The 12,638-nt window shown below is 40.7% G+C and overlaps 1 protein-coding gene across 2 annotated transcripts in view; it reads right to left on the reverse strand.

The window, feature by feature from the left end:
• Positions 1-953: 953 nt before the first annotated feature.
• Positions 954-12,638, reverse strand: part of PI4KA (phosphatidylinositol 4-kinase alpha) — a 50,972-nt gene continuing 39,287 nt past the window's right edge. For both annotated transcript variants that reach the window (XM_057380764.1, XM_057380763.1), the window contains exons 37-54: positions 12,072-12,151; positions 11,751-11,944; positions 10,919-11,009; positions 9,939-10,106; positions 9,335-9,388; positions 8,025-8,145; positions 7,594-7,723; positions 7,406-7,476; positions 6,463-6,535; positions 6,254-6,324; positions 5,561-5,670; positions 5,358-5,462; positions 4,802-4,927; positions 4,341-4,461; positions 3,556-3,715; positions 2,634-2,723; positions 2,355-2,438; positions 954-1,271 (exon numbers count right to left, since the gene is read on the reverse strand). In XM_057380764.1, the coding sequence (XP_057236747.1) occupies positions 1,220-1,271; positions 2,355-2,438; positions 2,634-2,723; positions 3,556-3,715; positions 4,341-4,461; positions 4,802-4,927; positions 5,358-5,462; positions 5,561-5,670; positions 6,254-6,324; positions 6,463-6,535; positions 7,406-7,476; positions 7,594-7,723; positions 8,025-8,145; positions 9,335-9,388; positions 9,939-10,106; positions 10,919-11,009; positions 11,751-11,944; positions 12,072-12,151 (1,901 nt within the window). In that variant the 3' untranslated portion in view covers positions 954-1,219. The remainder of the gene's footprint in view (positions 1,272-2,354; positions 2,439-2,633; positions 2,724-3,555; positions 3,716-4,340; positions 4,462-4,801; positions 4,928-5,357; positions 5,463-5,560; positions 5,671-6,253; positions 6,325-6,462; positions 6,536-7,405; positions 7,477-7,593; positions 7,724-8,024; positions 8,146-9,334; positions 9,389-9,938; positions 10,107-10,918; positions 11,010-11,750; positions 11,945-12,071; positions 12,152-12,638) is intronic.

A 12,638-nucleotide genomic window follows, 5' to 3' on the forward strand; every position in this document is an offset into this window, starting at 1 on the left:
TCAGGGCGGTGTCCCGCGTCCCCCCGGCCCCTCAGGGCTGTGTCTCCCTCACCCCTCAGGGCGGTGTCCCGCGTCCCCCCGGCCCCTCAGGGCTGAGGCCGCACCCCCCGCCCCAACCACACGGGGGCGCCCCAGGGCCCCGCCCAGGCCTGGCACCCCATTCCAGCCCTGAGGACACGACCCGTACAACTGGGAAAAGCTCCTAAAAAAGGGGAAAAGCCCCTAAAGAGGGGAAAAAATCCCCTCAAGAGGGGACAGCCCCTGTGTTGAAGAGCCCATGTAGAAGGACAAGCATGTAGAAAGGGAAAATATACCCCAAAAGACCTCTGTCCAAGCCCAGGATAGAGGTCCTTGGTCAGCAATTCGGGGGAACTTTACCTGGTCCTACATTCCACTCTTGCAATAAATACTTATTTTACAAATAAAAAATGTCACTTGAAATGGACAAGATGCTAAAGAAGAAATTAGATTTCTCCATTAGGAAGAAAGGGCATAATATAATGAACAGTACAGAAATGTGCAGAGTGATGTATATAAAATAAAAATAGTGCAGGGGAAAACATTTGCAACAGACAGTAAGTCTAAGGTCTTTTATTACATTTTATAGATTAAATATATCTTCAGTAGAGTCTCTTTTTAAAACACACAAAAGGAAAAAATACATTCTTCATGTACATATGAAATACTGACCACATAGCAGGGACCATGTACAGTGCAAAGTATGAACACAGCTACACAGACATCACCACCTTGGATGATTATCAAGCTTTTTCTACAGTAAAATTGGAACAAGTTAACATTTCTGTTTCCAAAGAGGAATCCATACCCTTCCCTTCCATGGCMTTTTGTGGGATTGTGCAGGAAAGGGTTTCATTTACTTTTCAAAGGTATTACAAAATCCTTGCATTGCATGAAAAATTATCAAACTCCTCAAGCTTTACAACTTTCACACATTCATAATCATAATACAATTTTTATTGTGATTGCAACCCAACTCCAAAAATCCAGGAAAGAACGGTAACATCTACAGCCTGGTATAGAGAAAGGAATGAATCAAAACTGATTGTTGCAATGTCCAGGAAACATGTACCCACATGTACACACACACACACAGAGGGTGAAAAGATAGCGAGGTGTGACAGAGAATCTCCTGTTTGTCACAAGTCTGGAGTGAGGGCACAGGGTTGCACGTTTCACTTCGGCAGTGGGTCTCTAGTGTCTAGTAGGGGATGTCATTCTGGTAGTACTGGATCATGTCGTATGTCCTACTCCTAGAGAAGAAAAGCAAAGACAGAGGTGAGTAAAAGTTTAAAAAAACACTGTACCCATTGTCAAGAGAAACGTTCATCAGGATCCCACAGAGACAAAACATGGGTGAAGGAAATCAGCTGCTAATCAAMACTAGCCCTCCACTCTTTGAAGGCATTGTGAAGGCCCACTTACTGTTATGGACAGCACAAAACATCCTGCTCTTGTTTAAACTAGTTTAAAAAAGTRTTCCCACACTTCTCAGTGTGGCACCAGCATCAGCAGCTTGGATCCTGTGTTTGGATAAGCTACAAGCACATCACATGGCATTTGCAGTTTGTTTTAGGAGAAGGAAATGTATAATGAATGATTCAAGATCATCAGGGCTGCATGGAGACAGGATTGTGTGGAAATAAAAGTYATTTAATTAAGGGGAATGCTAATAATAAAAATAAAAGTGCAGGGGAAATAGCAATATTAATAGCAGCATCTCTGATGAGTGACTGAGCAAACACATCCCAGCTTGTTATAGATAACTCAATTACCCATGGGCAGAGCTTATTCAGATCACAGACDAACCATGCCACAGGTAGAAAAGCTCAAGTTTGTCAGAACTAAGCTGGCTCTGGGCATTCACACAGCAGTGTCACTGCCCTCAAACTCCCCAGTATTAATSTAAGATCAGCAAGCACTGGAACATTCAATTCAGTTCTAGTGGGGCTGGATCTGTGCCAGTGAGAGGTATTGGTCTCAGGTTGACCCCATGTAGAACTACACATGAGTTTGTATTAGACTCTTCAATTTATTCCATGAAGTCTGTATTATCTAGCATAATAAAACACACCCTTAAGATGTTTAACTATTACATTTATTCTTTAGACTAACAAGCCTTGCTGTTTSACCAGCCTGGACTTAAGCTTTACTTCCCAATATAAAACAGAGGATATGCAGCACATTCAGAAACAAAGCTGCTACCCTGCACTATTTGAATATCAACAACTCAAAAATGTTTGGTATCTGAYTGGTAAAACTCTACTTTTCATGTCTGCTCAAAGCCTGATGACCTTCCTTTAGCCATAGGGAGAAGACAAGCATAGATGCCAAACCTGTTGCTGAGGAAACAGTTCTGGATGATTTTGATGATGAAAGTTGCAGCCTCCCGTTCAGTCATGTTGGGGCTGAACCTGTTTCTATAGGCAGAAAATCACAACAAAACAAGAGAAAATTAGTGAGGTTTCCTTTGAGCATGGTACAAATGTGCCTTTGCACAAGCTGAACCAGGTATGATTTCACGTGCTACAAGTACCTACTTCTTGTGAGACCACTTTGTACCAATTATGTAACATTTTAATAAATATTTTCCAGTTCACACAYTGCTAACTTACTTCAACAGCTTGATTGTCTGCCCTCGGAAACAGGGCAGCCCTGTATCCAACATCAATGTAACCAGTGAGACCACAGCATCCATGTAAGGCCTAGACAAAAAGAGAACCAAAATGTCAGAGCACTCTAACTCCTGCAGCTTTAGCAGGYACAGCAGACAAGCTGAGGAATTCAACGAGCTGGATCACACCTTTTTTCTGTAATTAAATCAACACAGATAATCCTCTTGCATTTGCTGGTGAAGCCACACCATTGCTTGCAATCTGTCACTTTAATTAAATGTCACTCCTTTATGCTGGACTGTCAGAATGATGCAAGATGAAGTCTCAAGGATTATACAAAGCAATGCTTTAGCAAACAACATTTCTTTGGCATCAGAAAGGTGAAACAGTGCACCAAACTGAAACTACAAACACTACAAAAGGCTGAAACCAGCAACACCTCAGGAACATACTACCTTTTAATCATAATTACTCTGTGTAAGTCCTTGCTACATCAGCCCAGCTTCCCTTCTCCTTCCTGTCCTCTTGCTCAGGACATTCATTGTCTACCAAACTAGTACTTTGCCACTTGAGCGACACAAAAACTTTGCCCCTCAAGGAACCAAAATGATCTTGACTCCAAGACAGTAGTTTCTTMCTACATTAACAGTACACTAAACCATGTGAGGAAATGTGTGAAACATCAGATTTATAATTTGAATATAACATATAAAATTTTAAAATATAACATAAAGAGAGAAAAAAATACCACAAAGATAAGGTGTGAAATAGTAGGATTATTACATTGTTTCAACATTTGCAAGATGTACCAGGAYAGTCAATGGCTCAGACTCCCTATAATCAACGTTTACTATTAATTGTCTTCTCATCTGTTTTTGGGCATGCAAGCACTTCCCCTCTTAAGCAGCTAAGAACACCTTACCTGACTGCCAGGTAGCCTCTGACGCACATCTCCATAAACCATTTGAATGGTGTTGCCTCCATTTTCCCTCCCATTATCATCACCATCTCATCAGTCAGTTTAATGTCAGGCTCCCAGCCCAGGTTTCCACCAGGTGAGCTTTCAAACATGAATCCAAAATCTGTGCACAAAAGATAAATTGCCTCATAAACTTTGTTGGTAAATTGTGTGCTGTTAAAGCTGACAGAAGCAAAAGAGGTAGATTTCATGCATTAATACACACATTTTAAATCCAACTGGAAAAAAGCTTTGGTGAAGTGTAAGAACACCAACAAAAGCATCATCGCCAGACATTAGATGTAAGAATGGTATCAAATAAACTGCTCAAGCATCTTTGCAGTTCCAGAAAAGCAAAGCTAAAGCAGAGGTTACAGCCTCACACAATTATATAAATTTATTTGTCAAGTTTAATTCATACCATTGCAGCAATGAAAGGAATCCAACGACACATTTCTATATTACACACATACACACATGAATGAATATATACATGTGGCATCCACACATGTGTGTACACACTTTCCTGAACCTTTCAAAATTTTGCAGAGCTAAATTTACACAGAAGCAGCCAAAACAAATATCCAACACTGAACAGGCATTAAAAAAATCTTACAATTGTTTAMAAACTGTGCAATCAGTATACAGATGGATCTCAAAGTGGAAACGGCTTAATTGTCTATTATCAGCAATCCTTAACAGCAGAAAGGAAAGGTAACAACTGACATTCAGAGGTGCATATGACTGACCTATATGAATGATGTGTCCATTTTTGTCCAGCATGATGTTGCCATTGTGCCTGTCTTTAATCTGGAGCAGGAACAAGAGCAGACTGTAGGCAGCCATACTGCGGATGAAATTATAGCGAGCCTGCACAAACAAGTTAAAACAAATCAGAACATCTTACAGAATTTAGTAACTCTCCATCAGGAGATGAGACAGATGAACAAAGTTTTTGGTTTTTTTTTTCCCGTTCATGTTTGAAGCAATGGTCAATGATAAGTTTGAAGCGATGGTCAATGATATTCTCCATATATCTACAGCTGCAATAACTTCTTTAGCTAACTCACTAATAGCCAAAAATGGATTATTAGCATCAGGAAGCAGATACAACATTATGATAGTCTTTATCCAATTATTTGTCACTATTTCTTATAAACAGAATATTTCTCAATTGAGATTTTGCTGTGCTTGCCCACTGATATTTTACCTTCTGGAACGCAAGGGTAGACTCATCTCCATATTGCCTTGTAAAATAATCATACATCCCAAAGTCTGTCTGCCTGCCCAGCTGGTCACGGGATGTGCAGTCAGGAATGCACTCAATAACACCACACTGGAGGGGAAAAGAGAAACAGGTTTGTTAAGCATGCTCCCAAAATATATTTTGCTCATGGCTCTTGGCAGTGGTACAGGTCCTCTGGAAATGTGGGGAAACCTATAGATCACCAAATACAGAATTTCTAGCTCATTCATAAAAGAAAGTATATCCTCTATTTTAGGATTTCCATGCCATGTAAGACAAGTTCTGTGACTTCCCACTGCTTTGCACAATGAAGTCCCAAAAATCAAACAACAAACATTTGCAAGCAGCAGAATTTCAGGAAGCAGGAGAGGAAAGACTCTTTCTATTGCTGGTACTCCAAATACTTGGCATAAGTGATGTGGGCAGTACTTCCTTGTAGCATGGAATTTTTATGTGTGCTGGAAGAAAGTATTTTTGAATTAGGAATGATTTTCTACAGCACAGTTAATTGCTCACTTACCCCAGGAGCTGTGGCCACCACTCTGTATGGAAACACAAACAGGTCCAGTCCTACCAGCTGAAATATGTTCTTGAAGAGGTCAATGATTTGCAAAGCTAACATGTCCTATCAGACAAGAAAAAATATACTAAGATTATTTTCTTCTTTTGTATTATCACCCACAAATCTGTCTCCTCTAAGTGCAAAGCCTAGCAGCTTTGTACCTGTCTGCAGTCATCGCCCACTTTAAAGATTGCTGCCTGCCAGCAGATTTTCTTACTGTCCACGTGTTCTTCTGTGCTTTCATCGATGGAGTCAGAGCGACAACGCAGACCTGCAGCAAGAGAACAAAGAAAAACCCAGACATGGACTCTAATTAATAACTTGCTATCACGACAAGCCCTCTGCACTCAAACCCACAGCATTTCACTGCAGGGGCACTACAACTATTTCTACCTTATGAGGTAATTATYATAAGATAATTCCCTTTGTCTGTTGGAATTAGAACATCTCAGACCAGTGTTCACGATTTACCTGACAAATGCCTGCACTGCATTGCTCTAAAGACTCCCACCAAATGTCTTATGAGAAAAACCTGCCCAAACCTGGAGTTTGCTACCATCTAAAAACCCAGAAAAAGCCATCGATTTCCAGTTTAGTCGAAAGTAAGTGTTTCTTGCTATAATTTCAAGAGCCCTATGTGACTTGCTTCTTGGGACTTTAAAAAGGATTAAAGTTTACAGAATTTTCTACTCTTTTCCTTTGATCCCGTTTCACTTCCCAGCTGAACCACGGCAGATAAAGTTCAGCATGGAAATAATTCTTCTGCAGCTGTTCAGGTCACTAAAAGGAGGCAATTTTAAAGAAATTGCTGWCTCTTAATCAGTAGTATCAATGATTAAGTTGCAGTTACTAACCTTCTTTTTCAAGCTCACTGACTCCACATCGTTTCACTTTAAATCTGGCCAGATAGGGTGCTTTTGCTGCACTAAATCATAGCAAAAAGAGACRATGATGAGGGTAATTGGCCAAACAAAAATAATTAGAAAAATACCTGAATATCATCAATTAAGCTAACAAGCATATATATATATAAATAAAAATTAGTATAACAAGAGCATGGTACCTCTGCATAGGAGTTCCTGATTTGTAATCAATATCCAGAACAATTGCTTCAGGATTGCTGGGCAAGTAGCAGCCTGGAAAACAGAGCAGACAGCTGAGAACAAATCCACTGGCTAATGAGACAATGCAAATTGGACAATATCTGATGTCAGTGTCTACTACTACAGTACACAGTTTTGAATTAAATAAAATGTTAAGAAAAAAATGGAGGTCACAGTCTGTGAGCCATGAAGGAAGTGGTATACTCTGCACTAGTGAGAGATTGTCAGAAACTTATAAAATACAGTTTTGAGTTAATACTGCAGAGCCTGTAACATAAAAAGGTACAGAGAAGACATCTCTTACAACAGTTCCTAATCTGGTGTGGCCTCATGTCCCAGGGCACTGGGGAGTGCCCTCAGCCACCAGCACATGTAGAAGAATTGAGACACATTAGATATCAGGAAAAGCTTTCCTCAAACTCCATTTAAAGAGGAGATTCAGGCTGGGAAAACGTATGTTCAAGATTTGAAAGGACCTTCAAATAATGTCATTTCAAGGGAATGCCTGATGGACGAATGAAAGGAACTGGACATGGTTCATTTTTGAGATAACAAAACRTCTCAAAAATGCCACATCATTTTAAAAAAGAAGGTGATAGAGAGCAAAAGAGTTTATTTATCCTTCCTCTTCAGACATACATTCCTACTTTCATCCATGATGTGCATTATCTAACTTGCTTTTGGGTAAGTTTTGATGCACCATATAGAAATTACTGAATGGGCAAAAATACTTSTCTTTTTCTCCAAGAGAAAACAACCAAACTATAACAAACAGCCACCCGCATCAAAACTGAAACCTCTGCAAGCTGCCACTCGCAGAGATACCAAAATTTGTTTGCAGAAAATACAGTATTGTGTTGAATGCAAAAGCCCATAATTTCATACAATTAAAACATTTCTTACCAGGCTGCACTTTCACCTCAGACAGAGCACTCAAACAAGCCTTTTTTCTTTCATCTCCTTTAGGGAATGGCCTAGAAAGATGAATGATCTTTTATTTATCTGCATATTATGTATTACCCCACACAATAGTCTCAAATCTTTTTTGAACTTACACAAACAGAGCACAGTTTCTGAAGTACAATACTTACTTGATAATGGCTGAAACATTGGTGATTTTATTGAAGAAATCAAACTCCCGTTGGTAGAACTCCTTGGCTGGGCCAGACAGTGAGCCAGTTATCTCCTCCACTAACTGCTCCAGAAGTTCCCCAATGTCAGCTGCATGTGAAAAAAAAAAGGAAGCATCTGTGTCAGAAGCTTATTTCAGAAAGTGAAATGATACGGGTGATAGAAATAAGCACCTTTGGATAGTATTGACAAAAAGGCACTGAGGGAACCAGCAGCATCTCTCTTCATACAATCTATCAGGCACTGATGCAGAATGGGCCCTATCTCTATAAATAAAAGACCATTTCCCAGCTAAAAGGATTCTTCCTAACCAGAAAGAAGGAAGAAGGAGATTTAGTCTGGACTAAGAAAAGGAAAAAAATCAAATCAGATTATATCTTAAAGTACTCACGATCTTTCTGATGTCCTTCTTCATCCAGGTAGATATTGGTTTTCATGTTCCAGATGAACTGGTGAGCCAAGAGCTGGGATTTGGAAGCTGCCCACAGGATGTACTCCCTAACGTAACCCATCTGCAAGCACAGCCAGACCAGTAAGGATCAAAGTTCATTACAACYCTCAGACTCAATACTACTGCTTCTAACAGCTATCCTTCAAACCCAGAAAGTGTTAAATGGATGGAAAGATCTCTGCACTCTCATTCACTTTGCTAAAGACATGAATGGCAGTACATTTTAAAAGGTAATGAACTGATCTAAACTGTTTTCAGCTCTGTTACTGACCCATTCTGTTATTCTAATCAGCCTTTTCCCCATCTCTGTGCCATTTTCCACCCATTCTACTTGGATTTCAAATCTCTTTGAGCTCAGAGCATCTCCTAGTATGTGTACAAAGCACRGTGTAAGAGACACTGGTCTTGCCTGGCACCACTCCTGTAGTACCAGGAATTTACACAGTGTCATATGGACTGTACAGTCTGATGACAAGAACTGTGTGGGCTGGCACAGTTCCACTGAAATTCTGGAAGGCAAGAACACACTTTAAAAGTTGCAGTGTCCAAGGGAATCATACTCCTTCCAGCAACTGCATTCYCTTTCCTCTACTTGCAACTACTTTTGTAGTCTGTAGGTGTTTCTGTGTTTGATATTATCAGACAGTTCTGATGTTCGTGCTCTGCACTGCAGAGTTCTCAAAGAATAACTACACACAGTCACCAAGGCTATGGGCTGGGGATGTGTTCACCTGAAAATAAAGCACTGATCAGAGTTCACTGCCTTGCTGGCAGGTAGAATGATCTCACATTAATGAACTCTGAACTTGGTTTCAAGCTTTACTTTGGCTTCTGCAAAATGAGGCTGAGATCCGATCTCATGCACGTGACGGAGCACAAGACACCCCTGGATGTCTTCTCTRGTTAACTCCACAGCAAAATGACTAAGGGGAATGATTTAATTTCATTGCAGGTTGTCTCATGCAGACCTCCCAAAGCTTTATTCAGAGTCCTCAGCTGGGGCTTCCCGTAACAAAATCTCTTTTTCAGTCAGATGAACTACATAGCTTTTCTCAAGTTTACTTGTTCATAGAAGAGGTGTATCCAAAGCAAGCTAGCCTTTAGAGACAATAATTTTTCTACTAAGTATTAGACACAGGATAATAATAAGCAGCATTAGATTACTTATTTTTTGTTTAATTTACTGCTTTAAATCTATAAGCTGCATCAAAAATCAGGTTTGTTCATGTGTAGCTGATTCATAATCTCACCTTGTCATACCGCAGTGCCTGAACWATCTGTGGAATGTAGAATAAAATGGCATCCTGAAAGAGAAGGGATGGCAGGATTTTACTGTTTWGTTTTAGTAGTCAGAAGGGAAGACAGGTCACATACACAGAGAAAAGCTCCTTTCAGTTGGGTGATAAACAAAATCCTACTGCCTCTTTATTTTAAACTACGTATGAAACTCCCTCAAATTAAAGTACTGTTCTGTTTAGTTACTCCCTTCAAAAATACAATTAATCATCATGTACTTCACAGTCCTGACAGAAGTCTGACAAGTGCTGAAARCAGCTTTCTGCCTCAGAAGAAACAAGTTTGTCACTGAGAGAAGATGCAGAAGAGATTATTTGAGAAGGGCAGTCTGAAGAATTCAGCTCAGTGTCATTTAMAACAACAAAGCTGCAAGCACACGAGCCAGTTTTACATGGAACAATCAACTTCAAGTTTCCATCCCACTCTGTGCATATTCTGCAATGTGCTGTGCCCATTTAGCACATAGCTCTCCACGGCTTTAAAATGAAACTTGTGGCCACAAAGACCAAGGTCAGAACTTTCCCTGGGGTGTAAAGGTGTTCTTGGAACTCTTCTTACCGGAGGGAAAGATCGCAGGACTTTAACTCCATACTGAGCTGTCAGAGGATGAGGTGGGTACATGCTTGAAAAGTAGGACAGGCCAGTTGGTGGATCTGTGGGTGCCCAGCACAGGACGTGGCTGAGCTCGGGTGCATCAGCATCTATCGTGTGCCAGGTAACCAGGTACTGAAAAAGCAGGTCAGACACATTAGGGGTTTGCATTCACTGATGTGTGGCTGCTATATATCAGACAGTACTGCTGTCRTCCCACTTCCTCCAGCAGGGCAAGTCAAACATGGCACATTTTCTTTTACAAAACCATGGCTATTTTATCTAATGCATTTTTTTTCCATGGAAACCTAGCTGTTGGAATCACCTCACTTCCCAGAACACCAAATGAAGTTACTGAAAGCACAATCCAGGAGCTTTAGCACAGGGAGAAAGAAGAAAGCGTGAGTCATTTTGAATGGGTCAAGGAAGGTTTGGTTTTCCTGCCATCTGTTTTACAGGTGATGTACAGAATGCAGCTCTGACAAGACTGTCCCTTGTCACTGTCCCTCTGCAGATCATGCAGCTCTGACAAGACTGTCCCTCACTGCAGATCAGCAGCCTCCTTCACTTCCAGACCTTGGCCTCTTGATACACTGGAAAGCTTAAGCTTGAAATAACTTCACCATGACTCATGAGAGATCTTTTCATTCATTATGCCAAAGGAACAGAAATGGTGGCTGTACTGCAAGTGATGAGTTTTGAGCCATTTTGTGTATGATGAGAATACACAGAAGCAAAATGTACCATTAGCTGACTGGCCACCTCCTCTTGCTGCTGTGATTCTCCCCTCAGCACCCTATTTCCACAGCTGCTCTGTCATTCTCTCCTACCAGAGAGACGGGGAGCACTAGAACACACACTGTGGTAAGCCCAGACTGTATTTTCCAAAATATCTGAATGAAATGAGCATACTGGGGCCCTGTAAYAGTAAAAATATTCACAAGTACCTTTATTGCCTCAGGAACGTCACTAACAGCTCCRGGGTCCAACCGGACCAGACGGGTCACTTCTGTTCCAATAGCTTCAGTGTTCTTAAACCTAAGGATAACCAGGAATGCAATAACATTAGAAAATTTTGATGGCTTCTTCTATTTATGTGAAGATGAGGGCAGAAAAAGGCAGAAAATTATATGCTCAATAAACAAATAGTCCAACTATGAAATAATGTACACTGAGGGACCAATATGCTGTGGAAAGAAGATTCTGAAACAATTAGTCGTCATCCAGCGCTTTTGTATAAACCAGTTGTATTTCAGCCCACTTACACTAGTGGATTCTTGGCTGAAATATTCCGTCTGGGATTCTACAGAAACCAGTGTACAGAACTCTACTTGGCAAAAGCTATCACTGTCGTAAGGGGGAAAGAATTTCCTTTCCCTTCCAGAGCCAACTATGCTAATTCTCCTATAACACTGATTAAAGTGCAAGCCAATATCTAGCTAAAACACTGAATTCCAAGATACTTTTAGCACTGCTYAAATGCTCTGCTTGCTAATGGGTTGAATGCTATTAAAAAACAAACTTGATTTCTTCTGAATCAAACACTGTCTAAGTGCTGGCAAAGGAGAGGTGGTAGGAAAGGCAGTTGGACTTCATTAGTGACTGAGCCAAATGAGTCTATTAAGTAATCCAGTTCTTTTCAAAGGTCTCAAACAGTTGTGACAGTATGCAAGAGGCTGCCACCAGCAGCTAGTGCTATCAGTACTTACTGTAAATACTCACTCAACTTCTAAGGCAACAGTAATTGTAACAAAAGTTGTTTCTTTTGAAATATCTCACCTGGTAGGCAGCTGCACAGCAAGATGAGGAGAAATGCTCCAAGCCAGATTTACATTATCCTTCCACTGCTTCTCACTAAGACTGATGTATTTAGACCTCCAGTTTGCTACACTGCTCTCTCCAGTTTGATCCAGCTCTAGCTCAGGGGAAGACAGCGGGTTGTACCATGTGATCAAGCGCTCAATCTCAGTAGCCTGAGGGGAATGGAAAACAAGGGTTTTCTGCAAGAAGCAAAACACTCCCAACCTCATATTTTAGTTTATATATCCTGCAACAAYAATTAGAAATTCATGCAGTTTCCCCATCCTTCTAATGACTCACCAGCAGTGAGAGCAGCAACGTCCTTCGTTTCATGTAGTACTTGTGCAGCTGCGTCCCCCTGTTTGTCTTCTTGGACAGTCCTGGAGAAAAGGATAAAAAAGTTTTCTGTGGCTTTTGTTCAGTAGGTTAACTGTACTTTCAAACTGTCCACACCTGGAAACATTAACACAGAAGAACTGAACAACCACAGGACGCCTGTGATTTAGATCAGAATGGCTGCAGGAAGTCAGCACTGCAGCCACTCATCGTGCAGGTGTTCTTTGAATCTATGGAGTACAAAAGGATACAGGGATATCAATGGAGCCAGCTCTGCATTCACTTCAGGAGCACAATAGTCTACTAAAAAGAAAGAGCATGTAGTTTTAMAACTGTACAAAAAGATCTGATGTCACTCTGCTGTCCCCAAAAAGCACTAAGTAAAAGTTTCCACAAGGCAAGAAATTTCCTTTCAGAATTTCAATACATCTTGACCTCCTCCAGTATTATTTCTTCTGCATTACAGTATTGAACAGTCTATCCAAAAACTCAGGGGATTTCAGAACCTTCCTGCTTGCCACCAGTGAGACT

Source organism: Malurus melanocephalus, unplaced genomic scaffold (genome assembly GCF_030028575.1).
Source record: "Malurus melanocephalus ecotype Western Australia unplaced genomic scaffold, MMel_1.1 scaffold_470, whole genome shotgun sequence".
NCBI classification, from domain to species: domain Eukaryota; kingdom Metazoa; phylum Chordata; class Aves; order Passeriformes; family Maluridae; genus Malurus; species Malurus melanocephalus.